Source organism: Zea mays, chromosome 9 (genome assembly GCF_902167145.1).
Source record: "Zea mays cultivar B73 chromosome 9, Zm-B73-REFERENCE-NAM-5.0, whole genome shotgun sequence".
NCBI classification, from domain to species: domain Eukaryota; kingdom Viridiplantae; phylum Streptophyta; class Magnoliopsida; order Poales; family Poaceae; genus Zea; species Zea mays.
Window position 1 is genome coordinate 111,871,256 of NC_050104.1, and position 20,338 is coordinate 111,891,593.

Here is a 20,338-nt window from a genome sequence, read left to right on the forward strand (position 1 = left end):
CAGCTTTGTGCAAAAGAGTTAGCTCGGACCATGATTGCAGACTTGGAAAGGATGGCACCCGTGTTACTGTGTAAGCTGGAGAAGATCTTTCCACCCGGCTTCTTCAATCCGATGCAACATTTGATTATTCATCTCCCGTATGAGGCACGAATGGGGGGGCCCGTGCAGGGACGTTGGTGCTATCCAATCGAGAGATGTCTAAAGAGTATCCGAAAGAAATGTAGAAATAAATGCAAAATCGAGGCTTCCATTGCAGAGGCATACATACTGGAGGAGGTGTCAAACTTCACAACAACTTACTATGGTGACAAACTGCCGAGCGTGCATAATCCACCCCCTCGTTACAATGATGGCGGCAATGAATCGAACCTTAGCATTTTTCGAGGGCAACTCGGAAGCGCGAGTGGTTCGACCACCAAGACCCTGAGACATGAAGAGTGGCGCCATATCATGCTATATGTATTGACCAACCTTGAAGAGGTGACGCCATACATGGAGCAATTTCTTCATGAATTCTGGCGTCGATCAAGGGACCCAACTCCACAGGAATATGATACCCTTCTTAGAAAGGGTGCGGGAAATGGATTGCCCGATTTCATTTCCTGGTTTAAACATAAGGTACGTGCTTAGTTTGTTATTCCAAGTTGCTCTTACGTGCGAATAATATAACAATCTAGCGTGTTTGAACTTGTAGGGCCAAAGAGAGCCGTCTATGAGTGCCGAGTTGAGACAAGTAGCCAATGACTTTGCCTATAGGGTCAGGAAATTTTCTGGGTATGACATCAAAGGATACCGTTTTCGCACAACAAGCTACGACTAAAGTCGGCCCAATCGAAAAACCACGTGTTCTGGAGTCTTTACGCCCGGGCTTGACGAGGTCGAGTATTATGGAAGAATTGAAGAAATATATGAACTCAATTTTTATGGTTCCAAACCTCTTACTCCAGTGATATTCAAATGTCATTGGTTTGACCCTGAAGTTACGAGACGGACACATTCTAATCTTGGGCTAGTCGAAATTCGACAGGATTCCACCTTACCAGGAGACGATGTCTATATTGTGGCCCAACAGGCCACACAAGTGTATTATCTTCCATATGCGTGCCAAACGAAACAACATCTTAAGGGTTGGGATGTTGTGTATAAGGTATCACCGCACGCTAAATTACCTGTTCCAAACGATGAAGATTATAACTTAGACCCGGACACATATGACGGAGAGTTCTTCCAAGAAGATGGGCTCGAAGGGCAATTTGAGATAGACTTAACCGAAGCGATCGGAATGGAAGTAGATATTGAAATGGTTGTTGATGACGAGGATGATGAGGTGCAAAATGAGAATGACTTAGAAATACTTGAAGGCAATGCCAATGACGAAATTGCGCCTTCAGATGATGTTGACTATGAAATGGTTCATAGTGATGATGACACTTATGATCCGGCTAACCCGGACACATATGAAGATTATTTTTAATCGATGTAATGCTATATTTCATTTATTTTGCATATGTTTCTAAATACATATTTTTTTATCTGTGCTTAATTGTTTACTCTTAATTGCAGGTTGTTGAACAAAGATGGTGGGCGGTGGGACGAGGACGAGGAGGGGGAGGGGGAGGAGGAGCACCCGTAGGATGGAGGAGGAGGCGCAGCAGGACGACGCCGTACAACAACAGGTGGAGCAGCAAGCCGCTGTCGATGCGGCACAGCAGGACGACGACGATGCGGCGCAGCAGGACAACAACGACGACGCCGCTCAGCAGGACATCTCAGGTTCTGGCTCCTCAGGTTCGAGGAGTATCTACCTGCGAGGTCCCGCGAGCCTACCTAAGCGACCCATACTTCGTGACAGACGTCCGCTGATACGACCCGATGGAGAGAGGTAGGTAACTTTAGATGTTGTTGCTGCTTTTTCATATTATATGTTCAAATTAATAATAGAAACTAATACTTCATCTTATTCACTTCGACAGGTCTTGGATGGTTTTGGAGACTGCAGGGGGTCACGGCCGCAACCCCAATGGCATCCTCGGCCTTCTATGCCGGGAACACTTTCCTGGACTTGTCGAGTACGCTGGAGTGACGAGCCCAGCATACACCTTCGACCACTACGCCGTCGCCCCCGATGCAGTAGATCGGGACGGCAGACAATTCAACAACAAGGCGGAGCGGGTGAAGCAAGAGCTGTGGGTAAGTCTTCCTCGCACTATATTGTTTAATAAGTCGCATTTGTTGCATATTCTTGAAATAATGTATGGATACATCGTCTTTGTATGTAGGATTTCTTCAGGTGCGATGCTGGATACGAGGCCAGGGCGGATGTGGTGTCTACGACGTGCTGTAAGAAGCTCGTCGTGGACATGCACTACGAGGCGCGCATCCAGGCCATCGTCACTTACCACGGCTCCGTCCTTGGGGAGAAGGTGAACAAGAAGGACGCCCGAACCATGTCATTGACTGCGGACCAGTACTTGCAGGTAAATACAAAACTTTATTATTGGTACTAAATATGCTTATTCTTATCTTCTGATATGCGGTGTACTTATATTTTTTTAGATGATTCCTCATTGGTGCGCCGCGCATCCTGAGTGCTGGGAGAAGATGGTGCAGAGGTGGTGCTCGGCTGAGTGGGACGAGGCGCACAACGCTAGCCGGGAACGGCGTTTGCTGATGCAAGGTCCCTCCCACCATCAAGGCAGCCGCAGCCTGGGCAAATACGCGGAAGCATGGGTACGCGCTCTTTTTTATTTAGGTATATAACTTTCGATTAGACATGATTTCTAACCATATCGTTGGTTTTCTCGCAGTCGGCGGCACATGGTGGCGCGCCTTGCTCCACGTTATCGGCATATGCCATGGCCCACAAGGGGAAGGCGACGTCCGACGTCACCTACAACCCGGATGACGGGCCCGAGGCGTACACCAACCCCGCCATCCACAGCTGACTCAGTGAGTACACCGCCATGGCCAAGGAGGTCCATGGGCCAGATTACGATCCGAGGACCGAGGACATCGACGGAGATGTCCTCATGAGGGTCGGAGGAGGCAAGAGGCATGGGCGGTACTGGATTGCCGACGGGGCAATCGACTCGTCCTCCACTCCCACTCTCTCTCAGGTGCGAGCAAGGAGCACGAGCGCGAGCCCAGCCATACGACCTCGGTAGGACACCTCACAACATCGTATCCAGCAACTCCAGGTTATTCCTTATCTATTCATCGTTCATTGATTTTTATATATCTGTTCTTTGCATTATCGTAACATTAGGGCGAAATATTACAGACTCAGCTAGATGATGAGAGGAGGCAACGTGAGGAGCTGGAGAAGAGGATGGCGGAGATGTTCGCGTACATGCAGAGCCTTGGCGCCGCACAGGGTCATGCTCCACCACCTCCGTTGTTCCCTGCAGCTGACCCTACAGAGTTCACTACTCCTGTGAGTATCAAAATTTTAGTACTGCATGATATTTATTCATATGTTCTCACACATACAATCTCTTCTCTGTGCAGGGTCAATCGGCGGCGTCGAACAACCCTCATGCTTCGTCCAGCCCTTCGCCGAACCAGTCCAGATGCCCACCTCGTTGATGATCTGTTTTGTGATGATCCAGACTTACCTTTATGAGTGTTGGTGATGTTAGTTAAACTTTATCTTGTGAGATACTTGGTGATGTTAGTGATGACGCAGACTTATATCTGTTTTGTGATGATCCTTACTTATATTTGTGAGACTTTAGTGAGACTTTGTGATATATATGGTGTTCATGATAAATGTGTTCATTCTGTGATGTGATTGATATATAATGTGATGTGAATCATATATATCTTTTGTTTGTTTGGATGGAACAACAAAAGCAAATAAAAAACGGACATTCTGGTCACTTTGCCGAGTGTAACACTCGGCAAAGGGGCGCTTTGCCGAGTGCTATGACCATGACACTCGGCAAAGAAGGCAACCTGGGAACCGGTAAAGCCATCTTTGCCGAGTGCCGAGTGCTGACAATGGCACTCGGCAAAGAAGGAAACCTGGGAAACGGCAAAGACATCTTTGCCGAGTGCCATTACCAAGGCACTCGGCAAAGGGACTGGCAAAGGGGCCCACTGGAGGGTTCTTTGCCGAGTACCTGTCCAACAGACACTCAGCAAAGAAGCCTCCTTTGCCGAGTGCCTACTAGAGCTCTCGGCACAGGGACTGGCAGTGGGGCCCACTGGGTCAGTCTTTGCTGAGGGCCTCTCGAGCAAACACTCGGCAACATTGACCTCTTTGCCGAGTGCCACAGACGGCACTCGGCAAAGGATCCGTCACCGTTACTTGGCGCCGTGACGGTGACTTTTCTTTGCCGAGTGCCCGACAAATAGTACTCAGCAAAGAGGCTGTTGCCGATGTACAGTTCACCGAGCGTTCTTTGCCGAGTGTTACACTCGGCAAAACATTTGCCGAGTGTAAAATTGCCTTTGCCGTGTGTCTGAGACACACGGCAAAGGAGCTGATTCCGGTAGTGCTGGTGTTCAGTTCACATTTTATGTGTACTCGTCAGTATATAAGAACAACCTAGCTAGCTATAGACAGAAAACATGTCTTCACCGTGTAGAGCCGAGCTGAGGAGGCTGCTGCCGGTGGTCCGATAGACTTGACGTGACCTAATTACCACGGTCCACGGTTACACAACAGAGCCTACACAGGACCGCTCCCAACTCTGCGGCTCCGATCGAGTACGAGGTGAAGGACCATGCTCAGGCCACGTACCGGGTGTCGAAACAAGGTCCCGCGCTCTCGCCGTCGTCGCTAGCTCCTCGCGCACAACCACGGCGACCACCTGCTGCTGCTGCCGGCGCCAGGCCACCACACGCACTCAGATTTCAGCCCACGGAAACGAACGCACAAAGGTGTCGTGCGCGTGCGCAGGCTCTCAGCCCGTGGCCGTGGGTGATTGGGACGTTCACCTCAGGTCGGAGGAGGTCGCTGAAGGAACGGTGCGGGGGAGATCCGGCGCCGTACGCTGGTGGGATCCGGCGCCGTACGCATTGATGGAGCCTTCCATTTACTGCAGCCTCGCCGCCGCAGCGGATGGCCCAGCATGTCCTGCGGCCCAGTGGCCCCGCCCGGCCCGGCAGCGGCTGGAGCTGGATGCACTTTGATGATCCCACGTGGCTGAGATTCGGGGGGACGGTCGGATTTTTACTTTTTGTTACTCCCGTCCCGTCACCGCGCGCTCCGTCCGCAGGGCCTGGCCGGCTGACCTAGGGAACCGCCTCGCGCGGGCCAGAGCTCAGAACGGCCTGATCTCGATCAGACGGCTCCAACCAGGACGAGTCCTGTCGTGTCTCTGTGGTGGTGTGTTGCTTCTATCTTAGTTGTGCAAAGATTTCAGTGTTACAAATTACAATGCGCGAAGCAACAGGGTCCGTTTTGCTACTTTAGTGCAGAGACTTAAGTTTAGTTAGTGGATTAAAATTTAGTCTCTACTCTATTTGGTTTTAGAGACTAAAAGTATTCATAACGTATTAAATGAATCATAAGAGAACTAAAATACCACTTAACACTATTCCGTCATTAATACAACTGAAATAAAGGAGAGATAAAAAGTAAAATTAATATAATTTAGTCTCTTTTAGTCACCGCTTAAAAGACTAGAGACTAAAACAGTTTAGTCCATGTTTTAGTCTCATTATTTGATAATTTAGAGACTAAACGAGACTTTACTCAAACCAAACAAGGCCTAATGCAGCCTATTCTTACTTGTGCAAAGATTTCAGTACACGAGAGCATCGCTGCTCATTTAATCTACTTCACTAAAGTTCAAAGATACTACTGCCGACTGAACGAGTGACACCTGCGTGGTTGCCGTTGCGGCTATGGCTGGACAAAAGCCCCGCTACCCGTTATCTAACCCGATCTACCGAATCCGAATTATCCGATCACTAATTCAAATAACAAGTCTAAAAACCTGATTTAAGTTTAGGTAATTCAGGTTATAAGTTTGAGTACTCCATTTACCTAAAGTACACAAACCCTTGTATCATTGTAATGTTTTTAAAATTTATGATGTACCAATATGTGGATAATGAACTTCAATCAACAGATTTATGAGTAGTGTGGTGTGTTTATTGAAAAAATTACATTATTTTGTTACATTTAATATTTACTTTAATTTGATTGTTTTACTACTTGGTACTACAATTGGGTAATCCGGAAAAACCCAAACCCGAATTTTCGGGTACCTAAAATTTTAGGTAGAGGTTGTGAATGGGTATATTTCGAATTTCACTTCTCATTACCCAAATTTTCAAATACCCGAATTACCCGGTCCAAAAAAATCGGGTAACCCAAACACCTAGGCCTAGTTTTGGCAGCCATATACTCCACTGCATATCGCTTGCACGAGGCAACATATCCCCGGCGCCCTCGTTGTAGAATATTTCCATCCTGGCGGCACCAAGTCCGACGTGAAGATCGCGCCGGAGCAGCCCGCCATGATCCATGACTTCACCATCAACCCATCACCTAGCACTTCGTGGTGGTGCTCCAACACTCGGGGTGGTTCCGTGGTAGCTCCCCTATGGTGCTGGATAAGGGCAGGACCTGCTCCGAAAGTAAGCGTGTGACGCGTCAGTCTCGGAGAGGGTGTTGGTGGGTGGACGTGACGAACTGCATGCTTTTGGCTTCCGCCTAGAGATGGCAATGGGCCCTAATCTTCGATTTCCCGTGGATTCTTCCATTAGAGGATGATGATAGAAAAGTGTCTTCTCCCACAAGGATGTAAATGAAAGATTCTCTTCTAATGGGTAAACATGGACGAGGATACGCAAGCATTCCCATACCGTTCCCGTGGGGACTCGTTAAATTTACATGTGACGATGTTTTCATGTAATAGTTTTTATAACCGCCACAAATCAGATCCGGCTGATTATGGGCAACTGAGCAATTACCAGTTGAACCGGCCCTAATCTCGGTTGAACCAATATTCAACAGAGATCTCTTTGTAAATTCCCGGTTGAACCTGAATTTAAAATTCCGGTTGAACCTAAATTTTCCAGAGAAGAATCTGAAGAATTCCGGTTGAACCGGTATACACACGAAAAAAAATCAAATTTTGAAGGGAAGGAGGGAGAAATTAAATGGTGACTTCGCAACTCTTCAAAACAAGAATTTTGAAGCGGATAGAATTAGTTGGTGCATACCATCCTTATCTCGCGAAAGAAATAAGGATATGGTGATCCCTATTACTAAGAGAAGATAATAAGAGAATATAATCAAAGTACTTGGGTATCTTCGCCATAAACCACATGCAGATCTTTACTTTTCATCACTTGGTTTCCTGTTAGTTCATTTATTTCATTCCTATGCATCCTTTTATAATTTTGAAAACTGACATACTAGGAGCAAACTCATTAGTACATTTTTATTTGTTTTGTCCATTAATCAATAAAACCCTCAAGAAGTTGATTGCACTTACAGTTTTGCACTAATAACAAAGGAAGTGAGTTCTAATTATAATTTAAGCGAGGACGGGGATCCCCGACGGGGTTTTTTCCCGCGGGGAACAGGGATGAGAAGAAATGTCCCCCGCAAGCATTCATGGGAATTCCTGCTGGGAATTATTTTTATGTCACTAGAACGAGGATAGGGAGCTAAAAACCGTCATGAAATTCCCCATTATCATCCCTACTTCCGATAACAGAACGTGCGGGAGGAGACTAGCACCAGTGAGGTGGTGGTGGTTGGGTCCTTCATGACCATAGGGCCGTCCTTGAGGGGGCGCAAGGCACGTGGCCATACCGGATCCCGAAAACAATAGGCCAACTAGCCGCTAGAACATTTTTTTCTCATGAAGTTTGTTTGTCTTACACACAAATATGCAGAGTGTCACACCATCATCCTGTCTCATTTAGATTGTTACCTAATGTCTCGATTACTTGTTGCATATTATTTACAGTATATGTGATGGTTGCATTGGCGGAGAGAAGCTTTTTTAAATTAAAATTGTCAATAAATTATTTGAGGCCAACAATAACTCAAGAGAGGTTAAATGGTCCGCGCGCCCTCGAGAGCGTGATGACAGACACACACGAGCACGCCGCAAGAATACCTCGCCGTGGGCCAAGTTGTCTAGATTGGCCAAGGTGGACGGACCTAGACTCCGACGACCTCAGCAGGTTCGACTGCGCGAGGGCCACTTCAGCGGGGAAGCCTTGCTCCATGCCCACAACGAGGCAACGAGAATGACCGCTAAAGGGGTGTTTGGTTTATAGGGACTAATTTTTATTCCATTTATTTTATTACATTTTATTCCATAAGTTGGTAAATACGAAAAACAAAACGTTATATTAATTTCTATATTTAGCATTTTAGAGACTAAAATAAAAGAACTAAAAATTAATTACTATAAACCAAACACTCCCTGAATCCTCTCCCTGGTCCGCAACGAACGCGCGGGCGGACATGCGACTGTAGAGTGTAGACAACAGTCCAGCTCACCTCCCGCGTGCCCTACGCTAGCTCTACAGCGTCCACGGCACCTTCATCAACGACCTTCATCGGGGGGAGGGAGAGAGACGTCGTCCACAGTACAAGGCAGGGCAGGCTACAGTGTTAGAGATCTCTGTCCAACACAGCCTGCCTGCGTTACAGGCGTCGATCGTACGGGTAAGAATTGGACTCACCCCGTTCACGCTCAGAGTCCGTGCCGGATGATGACTCGTGGTGTGCATCCCGTCGTCGCCCCCAGAACCAAACAAAACGTTCAGCCAACGCCAGCGCCGTCGCATTCTCGTCTGATCGTCCAGATGATGCTACATTCCCGGCTCACTCCACCGCACCGTTGCCCCAGCGCAAACCAACCCTCCCGAACTCGAGCCGGCCAGGCCGTACCGGAGCCGGGCACCAGCCTGTTCTTGTGCAGGTGCACGGTAGTTCCGCTCGCAGAGGCGAGTGATGGCATGGGACTATGGGAGCCCGTGCGCGCTGATCCCAAGCCAGTGGTGCCCAGTTTTGGAGCCTAGGAACCTGGCATGGCACGCTGCTCAGCACGGTACACTACGATGCAGAGCCGCACAAATTCACCCACCGGCCACCGCAACGCATCTAGCAGCGAGGCAATCCAGATCTCTGACAGACGATCTTCCTCGGACACAAAACACGGCCCAGACTGACGAACCGTCAGGCCGTGACGCACCATACATCATTCATGCTAGCGACGCCCACTGCACAAGTCAAGGCGCAGATGCACGTAAAGCTGCTGAGCGCTGAGCTCAGCCGACCAAGTTTGGGTCACTGGTGCTGGCAAGGACTAGGAAGGAGTATCATACTAGCAGTGGTAGCAATACCTACGGGCTATGTTGGACGTTGTGCAACCAATCTCTCTAGAGACGATCAGGTCCGGTCACCCGGACACATGGGATATCATCAAGCAGCGTGGGGTACCATGCACGGGGGAATTTATTGGGGGGGCCATCCGTATCCATCCAGCCACCGTGTCTCTCTCTGCCCGGTGCCGGTGGTGCACGCTTCAACTTTCAAACGGGAGTTTACTTCCGGCACTCAAGTTCTCCCGTGGAGTTGTTTGCCGCCCCGCCGACGCCGATCCGTCTGCCACCACCTCGCCTCGCGCTCACCGCACCAGAGGGATGAGCAGGTACTCCGCGTAGAACAGCTGCGGAGCCACGTGGGGGAGTAAATGGTCAGTAACTGATCGACGCGGTGAACGGTTCCAGGATTCAAGGGGGGTGCAGATCGTGAGAGGTAATTAAGCTGGACAGGACAGTACATGGCACCAACCACACCACACGGCAAAGAGGATATATAGAGAGAGAGAGGTATTACCTTCCAGATGAACATGTAGAAGGACGTTATTGCGGCTTTGCTCGTCAAGTCCACCGATCGCGCGCAGCTCCATAGGATCGCGGCAAGTATGGAATGGCCAGCGATCTGCAAAACGTCGTGCCATGGAAGTTCGTGACAAAATGGAAAACAAACGTAGATTCATAGCGAGCTAAAGCAGGCCAATTCTTATCAGTTATTGGCACCCGATTCTCGGTGCAAAATAGGGCCGAAAAAAAAACCCCTAGGATACGATTTTAATTCGGAAAGCCGAAGCTGGAGTAATAATCTCATTATGTTGATGCAGAAAGGTCAGGCACCGCAGAAACCACATGCGCTTGCAGTGGCGCAGCCTTGCTCACACCCCATCATTAACCAATCATAAACTGTGGAATACTAGGAGAGAGACCAGTGGGGCATACGGTTGCTGTTTTGCTCCACAAACAGGAAGAGGTAGCTCCCATCAGTATCGCAACGCTGTAGGCCATCTCAAGCAAGCCAACGCAGATCCAAAAGACCTGTTTGCGGGTTCGTGACAGTTATGTCCATGACACTCCAGGCGTTAGATCTCTTTAACATTTAATTTGTTTTACCCGACTAACCTTCTTTTGCCCTAACCGGACGCTGAAGGATCGGATCCCGAATATGCGGTCCCCTTCGATGTCAGGTATATCCTACGAGAAATGGCAAACTGCATTCAGTGGTGTAGGAGCGTTTTTTTTTCTTAGCAGATGAATATACAGCATTAACATATTGCCCATATATATATTGATCAAGATTTAGAGTGGATATCGGAGCAGACAAAAAAAAATTGCTAGATATCATAAGGAGTCGTATTCCGTACGAGTCGCTGTTACCTTGAATAGTGCTATTACAACAGAGAAGAACGTCATAAATCCAGTTGCAAATAATAATGGCCTAGAAAACACTGCCGGTCTCCTGAAAACAAAAGTCTGGTAGGATATGGACAGACTGTTAGGAACGTAGGATACGTCTCAGGAAATAGACAACACGAATCACACGCTGCAGTTATCATTTGAGTTTCAGAGAAAACTCCACATGAGAATGAAACTACAAATTCCTAAAAAAAAAAAAATTGTTCTCCATAGAGATTTCAAAGACGCCACAGGAAGACTTACCTGAATGTGGAGAAAAAAGGCCAGCTGAACAATCACTGCACGAACTGCTAATATGCACAGTGCTGCAACAACAGCAAATCTCTTCCATCGAAGGTACGGCAGCTGTAAAGACCAAAGACACAAATTACAGTTTCTTTAGGTAATTGAGGTAGTGACAGCTGCTACAAACAAAAAAATGTGGTACTATCTTAACACTCAGAAGGGCAGGCCTAGAACAGTGGTGAGAGCTGTCTCACTGAGTCATCAGGTCTGTGTGCAAAGCAGTCTATCCATATTTGTGGAAAAAAAAACTTGCCTTTTATCCCGTCCTCACTCTCTACTTATGTGGGGGCCTCTATCACTAGATCTGCCCTCAACACTTATGTCCAAAGAGTAACATTTAAGAAAATTTGGGAATATATAAACCTACCACATGTTTACTGTTGCCTTAGATTTGGGCTATGGTTCATTTTCAAACCCCAATTTCTCTCCATGGTCCATTCTGGCCCATCTATGTTGAGATATGTGGGTCGCATGCTTCAGCAATTAAATTTTCAAAGCCCATTTAAGTTTTTCGGTCCACTTTCGGATGCCTCAAAGTTCACATCACCTTTCATGATATGTAAAGTTAAAGCAGGATGGATCGTGTAAGCATTTCATTACTTGGTGCTTCTATAATTAAAAAAATGAGTTTTCCCTGGACATGAAGGCATTAGCTCGGAGTCTCTAATGTTTCTCCTGTAGTCAAGCTGTTCAACTGTGTTATTGCTGCAGTATGTAAACTTGCCTGCTTGCGTGTGAGCCATTCAACAGTGTAGTTGATAAAACCCGACTTTACACTTGCTTAGAAGCCAGGGCCACTAATTAAGAAATGGACAGTATTCTTACAAAAGGCAAATGAAATAAACATTAAGAATTCATATTGCAGTTGTTTGAGAGAGAGAAAATCATACTGCAGTTTACATAACTAATAAAGCATCAATAATATTAAGAAATCCCATAAACGAGCCTAGGAATCATTACTTATACCAAAGAGAATGAGCTCTTACATTGATTGAATATGCAGTCCCAAGAACAAAGCTTATGAAAAGAGCCCAAAACAGAGGTTGTGATCCAACAGCCCATCCAAGGCCAAAGCTCTGCAACACAAATAACACATTCTATTGAATCAGTCTGATAGACTATCAGTGAATGATTTAAGGATAACTTTTGAAGGTCCTGATCAGGATTAGCACAAATCCACACAACCGTTGATGTATGTGAAATAGCTTATAAACTAAATCTTTGACCAACAATTTGGCTAACAACTTTTAACTATTGCAATACAAACTTGATACTATTAGATTCACAATCAATGTACTATCCATAACCATAAATTTATACTCCTCATGGGAGCGAATTTTAGGCTACGACTAGAATTTTTTTCTCATTTGTCCCATGCCAAACCAGGTCTAAGGTCTGGCCTGGACATGGTCATTCTCACATGGGCTATGGTGTAATGGTGTCGTTGTGTATGGGTGGAGCAGGGGTTCGGGAGGTTTTCTCAACCTACATGAGGTGTTTTGTTTTACCCCTTGTAGTTCGAGTTTAATCATAAACAATATAATATAAAATAAATGAATTTTCAAAGTGTAGTTCAGAAGAAAAAGCTCGGTCGGTAGGAACAGACCACTCCACGGTATTATATTAAGAAGAAACTCAATCAGAGCCCCAACCGAAAAAGGTCACGAAAACTGGCCAACATGAGGGTCCACCCCCTATAGACCATATCTTTACTTGTGCTTTGAGCCCTCCCAACCCCTACATGAGGATCCGCCCCCTATAGGTCAATCCATCTCGTGTGCACACAATCAGAGAAACCGGCGACTGACCTTTTTTAACCTCAGCCTTAAATTCGCTCTCACTGGGATTCGAACTCGACCTAAGGAGTGCTACTCAGACCACCTAACCAACTCAGCTAGAGGCCCTTTCGCAGGTGTAGTTTAGGAGACCATGCCATGTTAGAAGGCCTCTTATAAATTGGACTGGGGGAGTATTGTCATGGACTTGTTCGAGTCACATGCATAGACGCAACAAGATTTCATTGGCAAGTTAGGTATTTAGGGAAATAAGAATAAATTAGGGAATGATAAGAATGAGTTTGAGGAACGGTCTAATCTATAAACTATAAAGGCTGGTAGATTGTATTAGGGATTTTTTTAATCAAAGAACTCTCCTAGGTAATCATAAGGTTGAGTTTGAGATACTACTTTTTGTTAGAACCTCGTTAGAGTTTTGGGTCAGTCCTCATGTAATTTACATGTATACCCCAGTGTAATGGGCTTGGCCCAACTACTAGGTCTAATATTAATACACTCCCAACCCTGGTTAGGGTTAGGGTTTCACTTCCAACATGGTACCAGAGCTAGATTTCTTTTCTCCCACCTCCCTCCCTCTCCCAGTCGCTGCCACCCCTACGCAGGTCGCCGACACGCCGAACCCTCCTAGGCCACCGACGCCCCTCCACTCCACTCCCCCCAGCGGCTCTCTTGTGTGTGCTCCTAGCAGTTGCCACCCCTGCGCAGACCCTCTCCGCTTCAGCTTGCCGCTAGACATGTGCACGTGCAAGGGACGCGATCACGCGTCGTGCTTACGAGCTGCCGTACGACTCTCCATAGACGCCACCGCGGCACACGTCCTTCTCTGCGATGCCACCACGCGCTCCCCTCCGGCGGTCACTGTCCCTAGGCACCATCAGCCCTCCCTCATGTCCGACGATCCTTGTCCCCGCCAGTGGGCTACATCTGCGCCGGAGTCCGACCACCCCGACTCGGATCTTCCCTCTCCTTCCACGGCCTTCTCTTCCCCGACGACTGCTGCTGCCACGCCCGCGGTTTCCCTGGTCGCCGCGCACTCCCCTGTTGTGAGGCCGACGATGGTGATTCAGGCCCCCTATTCTCACTTCCTCACGGAGCCTCTGCCCGTCCCCGCCTCCTTCCCAGCCCCAATCACGGTTGTCGCCGCCCCCTGCGTGGAGGCTTTGCTCGCACCCAGCCCCCGCGTGCAGAGCCTCGTCGCGGTGGCTACCCCTGCGCAGACCCTCACCTGTGGGCGCAGCGTGCCTTGCTCCCTCTCGACATGCGCCTGCCTATCCTGGTCGGTCATGGTTGGAGCCCCTTCCCCTCCCGACGGCCTCGCCCAAATGACCGGGCTCGATTACTACACGTCGGACACGACGTCTACCACCAGGCAGCGCCCCTGCGTGGGCCGAACGCGGCCAACCCGCCTCCTTCCTGTTGGATGCCCCCCTTCGGGATGGGACCCTCCCCCTCACACTCGGCCGTGATGGGGCTCTTCCCCCTTGCCGAAGCCTCGTCTGTGTTGACCCTTGGTGGCCCTGCGGCGGCCACCGGTGGACCTGCCACCCCACCCGTCTGCCTTGCCTCACCCGCAGCACCCGCATCCTCGGCTCTCCATAGCGCGTTCATTTTCCCACCATCGGGGCTCCGCCTTTGCCCTGACCGCCGATGCCACCTCTTTCCCGACTCCGCCCAGTTTCGCCACGACCACTGTGCGTGTCACCCTCCACGACTGTCAGATTATCCGGGGCACCTTCGTAGCTTTTGACCAGGTCATGAACCTGTTCTTTATGACTGCGTCGAGCTCCACCCTCAGCCAGGCTGCCACGTTACTGGGCCGCTTGATTTCCTTACTGTTGCAATTGCTTCCCTGATGATCGAGGCCCCCGACCCCAACTCCCATCCCCTAGGGCCCCTCCTCTAGCTCTCTCCTCACACCCCGTGACTTCGCCCCCTCTCTCCCACTGATTGGGTTGTCGACTTCGGAGCCTCCTTCCACACGTCCCCATCCTCCCCATCCCTCCCATTCTTCCTCTATCATCGTGGGGAACAGTTCCATCCTCCCGGTCACCTCAGTAGGTGCATTAGTTCTTCCGAAACCATTCTACCTTAACGATGTCCTTGTTGCAACCCATCTGACTCATCCCCTTCTCTTGGTTCGTCGCTTCACCAGTGACAACCACTATTCTATGGAGTTCGATCCCTAAGGGCTTACCATACGACACCTTCCCACTCGTGTCGTGCTCACTCGCTATGACAGCTCTGGCCCCCCCTACTATATTAACTTGTCATCCACTTCCCCCACTAGCGTATCCTCCCCCACGCTCTTGCTACTACCACCACCTCCACCATTTGGCATCGTCGTCTCGATCACCCTGGACCTGACATGATGTCCCAGCTCTCCAGTCGCTCCAATATCTCTTGTAGATGGGTCTCCTCTAAGCACCTCGTCATGCTTGCCAGCTCGACCGTCATTCTCGTCTTTCGTTTTCCACTTCCACGTCCTGGGCTGCTCAGGCCTTTGATCTTGTTCATTGTAATGTCTGGACTTCTCCTGTCTTCAGCCTCTCTGGTTACAAATACTACCTGGTCATTCCGGATGACTTCTCTCACTTTCTTTGGACCTTTCCTTTGTGTCTAAAGTTTGATACCTTTTCCACCCTTAGCCACTTCTTCGCTTGGGTCTCCACCTAGTTCCGTCGCCCGATTCATGCACTCCAATGCGATAACGGCCACGAGTTCTACAACTCCGCCTCTCGCTCCTTCTTTCTCTCCCACGGCGTTCAGTTGCGACTCTCGTGCCCCTACACTTCCCCTTAGAATGGTCGGGCCGAACGAATTATCCTCACCACCACCAACATGATTCGTTGCCTCCTCTTTCAGGTGTCTCTTCCTACCAGCTATTGGGCAGAGGCCCTAAGCACTACTACTCATCTCCTCAACATCCTTCCCTCCAAGCGGTGCATCACCCCCACCCCCACTTCGTCTTGTATGGCACAACCCCCTCATATGCCCACCTTTGAGTCTTTGGTTGTGCTTGCTATCCCAACACCTCTGCCGCTGCTCATCACAAGCTCTTCCCCCGCTCCACTCGCTACCTTTTCCTCGATTACTCCCCTGACCGCAAGGGGCACCAATGCCTTGACCTTCTCACTCACTGTGTCATCATCTCTCGTCATATTGTCTTTGACGAGGACGTTTTCCCCTTGTTGACTCCTCCCCACCCCCCAACCTCGATGCAGATTGTGTCGACGTCTCTCTTCCACTGCCCTCTTTCACGCCTGTGCCTCGCGCGGCCGCATCGACCACCGTCGCGGACGGACCGATCTACCGGTCCCTCCCACCCTGTCAGCTTGTCCCTGTACCAAGCCACCGGTGTACCACCCGGTCGCCATCCACCGTGACCCCGACCACATTCACCCGATAGTGACTCGTCGTGCGGCCGGAGTTCTCCGTCCCGTCGACCGGCTGGTCCTGACAGCCGTCGCTCCTCTGGATGCCTCCCTGGTTCCCTCCTCTGTTCGCGCTGCCCTCACCGATCCCCACTGGCGTCGTGCTATGGAGGAGTACGCAGCCTTGCTAGCCAACCACACTTGGGACCTGGTGTCGCGTCCACCAGGCACCAACGTGGTTACCGACAAGTGGCTTTTCTGCCACAAGCTCACCTCGAATGGCTCGCTCGACCGCTATAAGGCTCGTTGGGTCCTTCAGGGCTTCACCCAGCGCCCCGGAGTGGACTACGACGAGACCTTCAAACTGTTAGGGTCGTCTTCTCGCTCGCCCTCTCCCGGAATTGGGCAGTCCATCAGCCCGATGTCAACAATGCCTTCCTCCATGACACTCTAACATAGACGATCTACTGCAGCCAGCCCACTGGCTTCGTCGATTCCGCTCGTCCGGATCTAGTTTGTCGGTTGAACCGCTCCCTGTACGACCTCAAGCAGGCGCCATGGGCCTGGTACAGTCGCTTCGCCTCCTACTTGACCTCCCTCGGCTTCGTCGAGGCCAAGTCAGACACGTCCATGTTCATCTATCGGCGCGGCGACGACATCATCTACCTCCTGCTCTACATCGACGACATCGTGCTCACGGCGTCCAGTATCGATCTACTCCAGCACGGTCATCGCTCTTCAGCACGAGTTCGCGATGAAGGACCTGGGGCCTCTCCACTGCTTCCTCGACATCATCGCCGAGCGAAGGCCTCAGGGGTCTCCTCCTCACCAGCGCCAGTACGCTCTAGACATCCTACAGCAGGCTAACATGTCCAATTGCAAGCCCTGCTCCACGCCTGTCCACTCAGGCAAAGCTCTCTGAGGACGACGGGCCCTAGGTCACTGACGCGACGGCCTACCAGAGCCTCTTCTCTCCAGTATATGACCTTCTCCAGGCCCGACATTGCCTATGTCGTCCAGCAGGTGTACCTTCACATGCACACCCCGCGGGAGCCCCATTTCACCGCTCAAACGGATCCTTCGCTACCTCCGTGGCTCCATCGACTATGGCCTTCTCCTTCGACCCTCCCCGGTGTCGAAGCTCGTGGACTACACAGACGCTAACTGGACTAGCTGCCCCGACACATGCTGGTCCACTTCCTGTTACGCTGTGTTTCTGGGTGCCAACCTTGTCTCCTGGGTCGCCAAGCGGCAGCCCATCGTTTCTCACTCTAACGCTGAGGCCGAGTACCGTGTTGTGACTAACGGCGTGGCCGAGGCCTCCTAGCTCCGCCGGCTTCTCCAGGAGCTCCACAGCCCCCTCCAGCGCGCCGCTCTCGTCCACTACGATAACGTCCACGCGGTCTACCTCTTGACCAATCCCGTGTAGCATCAGCGCACGAAGCACGTGAAGATTGACCTTCACTTCATCCGCGAGTGTGTCGCCGCCGGTGACGTTCACGTTATCAGCGTTCCGACCACGTCGCAGTTCACTGACATCTTCACCAAGGGGTTGCAGTCGAGTATTTTTGCCGAGTTTCGATACAGTCTCAACATTTGTACATGATAGAGTTGAGACTGCGGGGGATGTTAGAACCTCGCTAAGGTTTTTGGCCATCCTCATGTAATTACCTGTATACCCCCAGTGTAATGGGCTTGGCCCAACTACTCGGCTATATTAATACAGTCTCAACCCTGGTTAGGGTTAGGGTTTCACTTCCAACACTTTTAGGCATCTCAGTATCAACATATCTAGAAATAAATTCAAAATAAAACATGAAGCATAATGCCAATTTCTTCTATATTGAGAGCATAATTACCATAGCGGCAAAGACCGAAACTATTGCAACCCCAGTTGCAAGGGTGTATTCCCCAGATGCCAATGGAAGAGTTGGCTTGTTAACCTAGAGCAGTACAAATATTAGCTCCTAGCAGTTATTAGTATGGTAGTAAAAGGTACTTAATGAAGATTAAAGTGAATTCAAAATACCTTGTCTATCTCAATGTCGAATAACTGGTTCAGTCCAACAATATAGATATTCATGAAAAGGGCAGCTACCACTGCCTACATAAGAGTACAAAGTAGTAGAATGAAACAATACATCTTTATAACAATGAAAGGATAGAGATGCTCAAAGTATCACTACCTCCAGCAAACCAGTGAGGAACAAAGGTGATATATCAGACAAGCTCTGGACAGCTAGAAGGGAAACTGAGACTATGCTTAATGCCTGATTACACCAGCAAAATCTCTAGATCAATAAAGAGAAAACAAAGGAAACAACACAAGGACATACTTACTGGACGATCATGTAAATGAAACAGTACATCAACGTGACTTAACTGTTCCTATGACAGTATGTGGCCGGGAAAATCTGTAAAATGCATCTAGAGAAGATGATATTGCCCTCCAGATGGTTGTAGAATCATGTGTTTCAGGTTCAGACTGCAGCTGTTGCCCCGAAGCATTAACAGAAGTATTTAATGACCGATGTGATATCCTACAATAGGAGGATTTCCATTCGAAGAATTTCTGATGGTGATGCAAGGTAGGACCTTGGGTCCTTTGGCTAGAAAAGCAAATTCGTCCTTCACCATTTCGTTGTATGGAACAACATGGTGGTAGAAAATGATCTGGAAATTCAAACATTTCAATACTAGGCCAAACACTAGAGAAAGTAACAGAATGAAATAATGTGTGACCAATAAGCTCGACATCTGCATTACTAATTACAGTCCCACAAACCATGCCCGCTGTGCCTTCTACTACTACAATATATGTGGGAGCCTGGAATTAGTCAAAGAAGAAATGAAAACTTGAAGTGTTTCCCCTACTACAGTCTACATGGGAGTCTGGGATTGGTCAAAGAAGAAAAGAAAACTTGAAGTGCTACCCCTACTACAGTCTTCATGTGAGTCTGGAATTAGTTAAAGAATAAAAGGAAACTTGAAGTGCTTCCCTACACATAAGCAGGTACAGTTGGGGCAACACTGCTTTTGATTATTTCAACAATTTTTTTTTGTTATTTTACAGTCAGTAAAGTTTTGAGCAGAACTAGTCAACAAGGTCACAAGTAAAACATTTCCTTGAAGCTAATTTGAAGAAAAAAAATAGCAAAAGGGAATTTCATGACTAATTTTAACCCTCGCTTGTACATGTAACCATCCTGATAAAGTTAGAATCAGCAGAAACCAAAATCCCTGCAAGGTTTTGACATCTTAATTCTCATCCCCAACCTCTAAAACGTGAAATTGGACTACACCACCATGGCCCGGGTTTGATGTCCCCGCAGGAACCCATCATTTTAAAGACTGAGCTATCTAACAAACTCCAGGTAAACAGTTTTCCTGTCCATGACAGCTTTGACATTAATATCAGCCACTCCTCTCTCTCAAAAAAAGACGACATTAATACAACTGCTCCTGCATCGTTTTCCCACTGATTCCAGGCGCTACAGCCAACCGGAGTACAGGACGGAACGAGCCCGGTTAGTGTTCGATTAGAAAAGAGCAAAGGAATACTCGCGCATCACAAGCATCGCGGTCTTTGTGGCTACTAGAGTACACGATTAATCCGTCGAACTAAAATATCCAGCTCAATAGAACTAAAGCCTGCAGGCCAGGTTCTGTCGCGGTGAGCGGCGAGGGGAAGGAGTTCACTGACCTCGCGGGCGGGCCGCGCCGGGCCGCACGGGGAGGAGGGACGGCCGTAGGCGAAGCGCGTCCATCCCTTGGCCGGGGGGGAAGCGGGCCGCGACGAGCCGACGAGTGAGCAAGTGGAGTGGAGGGGCAGGGGCGGCGGGCGGGCGCGGGGTCAGTGGTGGACGCACACGCACGCAGGCACGCGGCAGCAAGCAGGTGGCGCTCGTCGCGCTGCGCGGCGGTTGCCAAGTCAGAAGAGTCCGGCCGGCGGCCCCGTGCCTTTCACGCACCGCACGGCACGGCAATGTGTGCACATAAGTGGAAGTGATGAGTGAAGTGGTTGCACGGGTCGTGTACTCGTGTCGTGTCGTTGCACGGGTCTTCCGGCCCCGGTCGCAGCGAGTGCATCCGCAAGGCGTCGCTGTCCGTGGACCGTGGATCGCGATCGCGCGATGTGACTGTGCCTGCGAGTGATTGGGCAGTTCCGTTCAC

At 49.4% G+C, this 20,338-nt stretch overlaps 1 protein-coding gene across 2 annotated transcripts; it reads right to left on the reverse strand.

Moving 5' to 3' along the window:
• Positions 1–8,936: 8,936 nt before the first annotated feature.
• Positions 8,937–20,183, reverse strand: LOC732789 (homogentisate phytyltransferase VTE2-1). Of its 2 annotated transcripts, NM_001112407.2 has the most exons (12): positions 19,869–20,183; positions 18,549–18,838; positions 18,352–18,435; positions 18,195–18,269; positions 18,025–18,108; positions 11,985–12,074; positions 10,957–11,058; positions 10,675–10,770; positions 10,420–10,491; positions 10,240–10,335; positions 9,821–9,925; positions 8,937–9,650 (listed from the first exon to the last, which is right to left on the reverse strand). In NM_001112407.2, exons 1-12 carry the CDS (start codon positions 19,930–19,932, stop codon positions 9,609–9,611), a joined length of 1,200 nt encoding a protein of 399 aa, NP_001105877.2. In that variant the 5' UTR covers positions 19,933–20,183; the 3' UTR covers positions 8,937–9,608. The 2 variants fall into 2 exon arrangements, with proteins under 2 accessions (NP_001105877.2, XP_008659042.1); XM_008660820.2 differs by lacking the exon at positions 18,025–18,108 and having other exon boundaries at positions 9,104–9,650; positions 19,869–20,180.
• Between the last annotated feature and the right edge of the window lie 155 nt (positions 20,184–20,338).